At 39.3% G+C, this 9,145-nt stretch overlaps 1 protein-coding gene across 1 annotated transcript in view; it reads left to right on the forward strand.

Annotated features, from left to right (window-relative positions):
* arhgef39 (Rho guanine nucleotide exchange factor (GEF) 39) overlaps nt 1–8,482 on the forward strand; it is a 52,027-nt gene extending 43,545 nt beyond the window's left edge. The window contains exons 9-12 of the mRNA XM_017695773.1: nt 3,474–3,562; nt 5,981–6,110; nt 6,230–6,351; nt 6,955–8,482. Coding sequence (XP_017551262.1) covers nt 3,474–3,562; nt 5,981–6,110; nt 6,230–6,351; nt 6,955–6,994 — 381 coding nt within the window. The 3' untranslated portion in view covers nt 6,995–8,482. The remainder of the gene's footprint in view (nt 1–3,473; nt 3,563–5,980; nt 6,111–6,229; nt 6,352–6,954) is intronic.
* Nucleotides 8,483–9,145: the final 663 nt, after the last annotated feature.

The raw sequence follows: 9,145 nt of genomic DNA on the forward strand, positions 1-9,145 counted from the left end.
TAGGTACTAGCAAGCTCCAAGTTAACAAACTTACACAGAGGTTAATTTTATTTTCCTCTATTTCAATACGTTGCTTCTGTGTGAGCCCAGCAAAAGGGGAAAACGGCTTGCTTTATTCTAGGACAAATCTTTTGGCATTTTTCGCCTACACAAAAGTCATATACCATATTTAAAATTTTCCACACTATCTTGAAATAAAGGCTTTTATATAGTATGTAAACATTAAGGTGCAACATTCAGTCTTGAGTCCATATGGTCACTGTATGGTAAACAAACTGCAAAAACAGTCTGTGTTGAATCTTCTGTGTACAGCAGTTTAGCTCCACCCATTTATGCAATGTCATAAGGAGTGTTTCAACTCGGACTGCTTTTTGATTGAGGCACAATGCAGGGCAGCCAATCAGAACAGAGTTAGCTCTCCTCTTCAACACACAATGAATGAAAAGGGGTTGAAAAATGGTCATGTGGATATGAATTATGACTGTTCTGGTACACAAAATCATACATGTTCTAAGTGAACCTCAAAAAAATACAATACAAGAAAAATGGAATATGGCCACTAAATATATTTTGTTGTTAGAGTAGTGTCTCTGTTAGGTGGTCTTGGAGATCCACCAGGACCATATGGTAGGCTTAACCTTGTGCTGTATGGATTGGGCATTTTTTAAGCTTGCTGATGGTCAAATTTTAAGTACTCTTTCTGAAGGAGACAGAAAATGCTCTTTCACTACTCAATCAGATTAGACCAGAAAGGCATCTCTTCCTCCCCACCAGCAAATACATCTTCCTGATCCACTGTCACCACTCGCTTCTTTCCTCTCTTCTATTCCTACTGCCTGTGTCTCTGGCAGTGCTGCTGCTGCACGTTATCTAATGGCAAGAAATGGCATTTGATTAGCTTGTTATCCCACAGAGGGCTCAAATGCATACTCAATAGCATTAGGCGTAATTTCTCATAAGGACACGTTATTGATCCTTGGTTCACCCCCTCCTACCTGGTCTAGAGAGGAAAAAGACTGTCAGCACTCTCAGGCCCCTCCTCATCCATGCCATGAAGAATTAAAGCCAAATTAAATTTGACAGTTGGAAATGCCATGGCAATCTATATGCAAAGTTTGAAAGAATAAGTAGAAGGAGAAAGAGAAAGAGGCACTTGGACATTATGGAGCAAAAAAATAAATAAAAAAATTCCGTTGCACACAATTTTTTGCCCTTCTCCATGTGTTTAGTTGAGAGAATGTTTGTTTGTATTTGGTGGATTTCATCCCCCCTTTTCTCTTTCCCCTAGCCCCACTTTTCTCTTTCCATCCTTCCTCTCTCAGTTCTGCCCCCTCCCCTCCCATTTCCCCTTGAATATTATTCCGCATCCATGACAGATTCCCTTTGATGTATAAATAATAAAGTGAAATTATGTGCAGCGCGAAGGATCCATGCACTAGCGTTCATATTATACAAAGTAATTTCTACCTAAGAGGGTCAGATTTCCTGACAAATCCCTAATTACCGCATGGCAATAGAAGCGGGATCTATTTGTGCATAAATCAATCCCGCCGTCCCCCAAGTGGTGGCCCCCTAATATCGTGCTCCACACCGTCTTGGGCCTCACTCACTGAACTCTGTAATTAGATAATACTTTTGATGATGGCGCATCTGAAATCTTAATCCATTTAATATATAATAGGACAACCCACCCACACACACACACACACACACTCATGCACTCACACAGCCCAGCCTCCCCCTAAATCCTAACGAGGGCGCCATTATTTTAACCAGGTATCCATTAGCGTTCCACTTGCTAGTCTCCTCTCTTTCTCTCGTTCTCTCTTCTAGTCGTTAGGATTCTGTTCCCGGCCGTAATAAAGATTAGAGCTGATTATTGATATGCCGCCGGTAACCGCCGCTGTTTCCTCCATTCCGATGGCCTCAGGTAAATGTGAAAGGTCATTTAATATTTTCCAGGCCCCCCAATTATAATCCGTTTTAATGGGTTCCGGTTGTAATTATTCAGGGATAAAGCCCGTGCCTTTTTGTTTGGGTTTGGACGGTGCCCATTGTGTTGTTTGACATGCGTAATCTCTTGGTAAAGTCTCCTCAGCATGGATGAGTGATGGTAATTACTGTTGACTCTAAGGATGAGCCAGCTGATAGCAGGAGGAGGAGGAGGAAGAGAGAGAGGCAGAACTAGAGAACTTCTTTCTCAAGTGCAGGGTGCTGCCAAATTAGCATCTGAGAGTAAGAAATGGCACAGATGTGCACTTTTTGGTGTAGAGGTTTCTCTCTCTCTCTCTGTCTCTCTCTATTTGATGACCTGTTTTGTTAGCTGACAGGTAATCCTGACGTATATAAACGGATATGCACAGACACCTACTGTTGCTGCAGTGCAAAAACTTTCTCCATTTTGTCCATTATTTGAAAATTCCGGTTATGCTTTGCATTGTTTAAAATCATGAACAGACAAATAAAAATGGTCCAGAATTACTTGGACAATAAGCTCTTTACATTAACTTCCATTGTAAGTTAAGAATGTATTTACTGTCTCCTTGGAGATAGAAAGGCTTTGTTCTAACAGCAATATCATATAGTCTAGTACTGCTTAAAATGATCCATCGATTTTTACAAATTTCTGCAGAACTCAGTCACTTACATTGGTTTGATGTTAAAAAAAGGCACTGTAGGGGAACTTGAAACTCTACAGTACAAATTTAGCCATTTTATTTAACATGACCAGCTAGTCTATATGTGCCTGGAGTTGAAGTAATACTGATAATGATAAAATGGTAATTCTGGAAAAAAAAACTTTTCTTTGTGGACTGTTTTGCTTTACATCTGCCGTGAATAGATTTTTGAAAACTACCGTAAAACAATGTTTCAGGCATCAGGCAGAGTATTTGTAATTATTTTATGAAATAACACTCTGTGGACTTATTTAAAGTAAGTTCCTCTAGAACATCAACAAAACAACTTTGACTTTGTTTAGATCCTAACTATTTAAGTATAAGGAAAATGAAAAAGATTGGTGGACAGAAGGCTGCAGATGTTGCCCTCCCCTCTGTGTGTCATGTCCCAAGCTTCTGTTCAACCCACTACTGCTTTCTCTAATGAATTAGGTTTTATCACCTCAATTACTGTCCACAGCTAATGGACGTGGTGTAAACAGCCGTATCTTTACCACTAGCAGAAGTGGCGGAAATTCTTTCTTTGTGTTTCTTTGTGGTTCAGGGCTGCCCTCTAGTGAACAAACGGGGGGTTTTGACAAAGTCACTTTTCACTTTGGCGGACGAGTAGAAAGATGAGCAGGTCAATGACCAGCATATGCCTTGGGGATAGAAGGATTGCTCTTTAGGCAGCTTAAAATGACACTGTCTCCATTTCTCTCTCTCTCTCTCTCTCTCTCTCTCTCTCTCTGTCTCTCTCTCTCACACCACCATCTGTTTCTCATGTTTCTTTCTTCACTTTTTTATGTCTTCCAGTTGACCTTCGCAAGAGCCAAGCTCCTCCTCATGTCCAGCGATCAGGAGGACATTAATGATTGGTACCGGAGCCTTTGCCTGGCCGTTGGGTACGTGCCTGCTTCGTCCATTCCTAGTTTAATTGTGAGCCTCAGAGCTGCCTCCCTCTCCAGTGGCAGCAGCAGTCGGGGTCACGGTTAGCTTAGCACCAACCCTGTCGTCTTCTTCCAAAGGACGCAGGGCACGGGGAGGTTAGCAGCGGGGCCAGCTCCTCACAGGGGAAAAGGCCCAGCTCTTATGGCTAGGCTAATTAGTTTATAGGCCTGTCAGAATGACGGGGAAAGAGAGGCTGTCAGTGTAACGCAGCCCTCGCAGCGGGGAGCCTTCTCACTCCTGGCCCTCGGCCCAACCCGCAAGCCCAGGGGAGCGCAATTAGCCGCTGAGCCGGACAGGTTGTGGTGGCCGAGGTCAGAGGCGACCTGGAGGAGGTGTGTGTGTGTGTATTTGAGGGAGAGAAAGACACATAGTTAATGACCTGTTGAGAGTGTAGTCAAGTGAGATTTCAGGTATGTTACGTTAAGTGGACATTTTTCTGAATGACTTTGTGATTTGTCTTCTGAATGACTTTGTGATATCAGACCACAAGAAAAGCGCTATGCACTCACTACAGATTCAGGAACATGGTAGTTCTTAAAAGTTTATCTGCAATGTTTATACAACAGATCTGCTCCGGGAAATATGATGGCCTAATCTGCTGCTGTTTTCTTATTGTCGTTCACTCAATTTTCTGTTTGAGAGCTATGCCTCTGATCCATATCACATTGCTGGCTATTGCCTTTCCAAATCCATACGCTCAGTGATTATCAGTAATGCAAATAAAATCGTTTCCTTTCATCTGTAGCTATCAGATTTCTGCTCTTAATGTAGGATAATGTTGTTGTTATTGCTAGCGGTTGAGAAATCCAATCCTTCTGCTTAATTTTAGTTATTGCATACCAGTCATTGTAATTTCACTGCTTATTGACTTTAAGCAAGGTTGGGAAGCGGTGACCCTGGCAGATTTTGATAGCAGTAGCAGATGTAGCTATATATATATATTTTGTGTGTGTGTTTGTGTTTCAGAATATTGCTTGGATTAATGTGGTCAACTTAAGCCTGTTTCTTACACACACAGTCCAAAGTCTGAGACCACACAAAGTCATTTTTTTCTCATTTCTCATCTGGAAATAATAATAAGTAGTAAAACACACGAAATGCTATGATATAAAATTAAGTAAATTTTTTCAAGATTCTGCACTATTTCTTGGCTGCTGTTCAAATTTAGGCAAATTTGTGACTCCATATTAAGGTCTTTACTTTGTACAGAAAGGTCAGATTTGTTTTAAACCTTGTTAGACAACTCTCAGTTGGGTTTGATCTGGATTAAATTAGGAAAGAATGCAAAACAGAAGCATTTCGGTGGTCTCAGACAGTAAGGACACCACCATACATGCACACACACCAGTCCTTAGTCAGCTAGCAGATGGATGACATAAGGTGACAGTTGGTGACATAAGGTGCAAGTAGCTGAAGCAGCAGAGCCTTAGGAGAAAATTCAACATTTCTCACAGGAGACTGATCCAGCTTAGAAAGAGGGAGCCAGAGAGACCTTGAGGTCAAACCCTTCCCCAGACTCCTCCACTTCCCAAACTCTTTCTGTACACCCAAACACTGCTGCACAGACTGGGTAGATCCTGGTTCCATCTTTGTCTGTTTATTAGTTGATCAAGGATGAGAATTATTATAATTAATAAAATGTTAAAGATTTAATATATTTGAAGCCTTAAATTGCAAAGGAGAATCACACAATCAAAATTTCAGCATAATTCAGTACTTGAGGAAGTTATTTATTTATTTATTTATTTATTTAAAAATAAACACAGTGGTTTTAGTGGTGATTAGAACCAGGGCAAATAGTGTCTACAACAAAAATATTGCTAGTATATTTACTGTTCAAATCGACCAATGAACCAATGTCTTCTGAGTTGTTATGTGTAATGTTGATAGTTATTTTATGTAATTATGTTGCTTAAAGAATCTGTGAAATAGCTTTAGGAGGCATTGAACTCTTTATACGTCTGGTTCGTATCGCCAATTATGTGGAAAATGATGGTTCTTAGAGTTTCTCTAAATAGGAGCATTCAGAATTCTGCAAGCCATTTACTGTTACTGAATCAGTTAAAAAGAAATTCCACCAACATCCAAAAATTCTGTACAACTCAATGGTTAAGATGTAAACTAAGTCACCTTGTAATACAGAGGATCCATTGACATTTGATAAAATATATCAGTACAGCAAAATGTTCCAGCTTTGGACACTTGTTTCAACACTTGTTTAAAAGCCATTTGTTTTTTCCTATTGAGAAAACCAAATTATGCTTGAGTTTCCGATATCAGCATGACACTGACAGCAAAGTGATGAAATGATTTCGGAGGCCTGTGCTAGTTCAGACTCATAATATCTGTCTTCGTGTGTCCCCTCCTGGCAGTCAGTTGAAGTCAAAGAACACTGTGGTGCACAGGAGAGAGGAGCTTCTCCGACAACCCCTCCGCTCAGCCATGGATGGCCAGCAGAGTCCAGCAGCCTCCCCGCAACCTCATGGGCGAAAAAGGGCTATGGTCAGTGTTTCGCATTTTGATGTGGTCATTTAGTCAATGGGTTATAGGCATAAAAAGTTAGTTTTGTTTTTTTTTTGTTGTTGTTGTTGTTGTTTTATTGGTTTGTGTTGGCGGTGCAGGTAAGGGAAGAGGGGCCAGAGGGCAGTCAGAGGCCCTGCAGCAGCAGCTCTAGAGCCCCAGCTGGAGAGTGTGCAGTTAGCACCTCCAAGAAGATAAAGCTCTCTGAGGCTCCTAATGCAAGGTAAAGTCGGCTTTTGCATTTAGACGTTGTAGTGTTGTTACGCATTTATGTAGGACTATTACTGTCAATGATATTAGTAATCAAACAGGCTGCTGATTATTTTGATGATTATTTGAGTAATCAATCATTGAAAAAGGCCAAATAATAAAACTGGACTCAGCTAAGCAATTACAAACCATGCAGGACCTTTCAAAATACTGTTATGCATTATTGGCAAAAAAATAATCATAAAAGTCTTTAAAAACATTATGGTGGCGAGTAATGCATATAAATGGGTCTGTCAGGCTCTGCATCATACCGTAGAAGAGACTATTAGGATAATGTAAAGTACACATCATCATCATCATACAAATTGCCAACTAATCCCTGCAGATTCATTGAGCAGGTAATTGTTAATCTCATTATTGATTATATTATTATAATGTTTTTTTACTTAAGTAGTGGATTTTAGTTGGTTGATCATGTGTTGTGATTTTGAGGCTATTTAAAGCATTCCAAGTGTGATGAAATTTTAGCATTTCTTTCATCTTCCTCTTCCACGCTGTGTCTGATGTAAGGTTTCAGGGAGCATAATCCGTCATGAATCTTTCACTTTTGAAACAGGTCCCAGGAGTCCTCGGGCTCGAGCTGTGTCATTCTGTGAAGAGATTCAGATGCTGCTTCATCATTTACCAGAAGAGGCTTGAGACTCAGATTGCAAAAGCTGGTGGTTCAGCTAACGCAAGACAAAGAGGGCCAATTTAACCACATGTGTAACATTAGAGCTGCCTTTAACTTTACCCAAAGAACGCTGTCTGTAGCTCGTTATCTGTAACATTTTAAGAGACATTTTCTCTGAAATGTTTTAGTTAAGTCTGTTTGAGTACCAAAGAGCAAAACTAAGGGTTTGTTAACTCCTAGCTGTGTGTACACTTCAGTTTTTATATAGAACACTTTTATTTTCTTGTCTGTGTTGTGTGGTGCGTTACACATAATGTTGACTGAAATGTGTCAAAAGTGCCAAACACATTTAACCATATTACGTACTGCAAAATTGTACATAACTTTTATCTGTGGCCTGTTGCGCATGTTCATTTAAAGGGGAATTTCAGTATTTGTTAAACATTTCTGCATAAGTCAGTTAAAGCAGTATAAACAGTGTGATTCAGAGTGGTTTGATTTGAAATGCTTTGTTCTGGAGAAACTTAATAACTCTGAGTTCTTTACAGTGATGATGGAAACCAGGGGTCGCAACACAAATGTCTCCAACACAAATATTTTATTTACTCTCCAAAATGAGATTTGGGGGAGAATAAGATTTTTCTGAGATTTGAGTTGTAATTAGCATAATGGTGAAATAATATTAGATAAAAAAAAAAAAACGCCCTGCGTGTAAACATTCACTACGAATGTATTTAAAATATATATTTAGGCCTAAACCATATCTCAAAATATGCATTGAATGGTATAACAGGCATCAGTGAGTGCATTTGTAACCATTTCATGTAATAACTCTCTGTGAGGGAGCTTTTAGAAACATTAATCTCTTCACATGTCTGGTACCTATCACCACCATGGTGAACATTTCTGAGTCAATAAGTTTGTCTAGAATGGAGCATTTCACATCAAACCTTTCCAAATGACATTTATGCAGAGATTCCAGAACATCTGTGGAATTTCCCTTCAACTGCTCATTTTTATGATTACTAGCAACATACACTCCATTCCTACATTACTTTAATAACACCAAACTGTATATCATGTATTTAAAGGGTATGTGTTGGATATATAGTGCAATATCTGTGGTGCTGCATGCAAGATCAGCATTTGCTTTATTTTACTACTGGAATGGTGGAGGTGGTCTCTGATATTGCTATTGATTGTAAACAAGCTTTACTGTTTTTTTTTTTTTTAATGATTATAGTTATGCTCTATGATCACTCATTTTGATTCTTTGATTAACCAAACTGATTTGCATTCTATGTGTTTTATCATGATAACATCTGTAATGTTTGTCTCTATTGCTGCTGTTTTTAATATATTTGTCGCACTATAATGGGAGAATTATTGCTATTGAAAGCTGTTACACTGGTCAATATTAGATCCACATTCCTTAGGAATCAATAAAATCTCTATGGTGAGAGTCCACAGACCTGCCCTTTATGTGATGACCATGTTTATAATTGGTGGTATTACAAATTACTGAAAAAATCATTGCTTATTGGCTAATACTCTACCACACAGTTTTGATTGGTCAGTTGGTTGTATTAAACTTTCACATTTTGCCCAACGCCAAGCTGTTCATATTGACATCACTTTGAAGCTGTTAAACTTGCTCTGAACATGCTTAATCATTACTAATGTTTTAGGACATACAATGTAATTATATGTAACAACCCGTTTTTACTTCAACATATTCACAAACTGCAGGCTTCCTAACAGAATTGATTCATGTCTTGAGGTGCATTACATGTACAAGAGTGCCCTCTTGTGGTCAATGTAATGATCAAACCACGTACTTCAGCTGTGGAATCCTCTTTAAAGGAATGGTTTGCTGGAAAATCACATTTTCGCCTCTCCTCAAATATAAATAGTGTGGACTTCTGTTAGGTGCATTAACTTTGAAGCTTTGTGTGAAACTTAAGCAAAAGACTTGGAGCACCAAACATATCTTGACTAATCAGCCACATGTGAGGGAAGTGGAAAATTGTGTACATATGATTTTTCAGTGAGACATTCCTTGAATGTCAAAAGGCACATAAGGCCCGAAGCTTCGTTTTATGGCGTGGGGGGTTAAGATAGATCTGGTCAGCCC

The sequence above is a fragment of the Pygocentrus nattereri genome, chromosome 1 (genome assembly GCF_015220715.1).
Source record: "Pygocentrus nattereri isolate fPygNat1 chromosome 1, fPygNat1.pri, whole genome shotgun sequence".
NCBI lineage: Eukaryota > Metazoa > Chordata > Actinopteri > Characiformes > Serrasalmidae > Pygocentrus > Pygocentrus nattereri.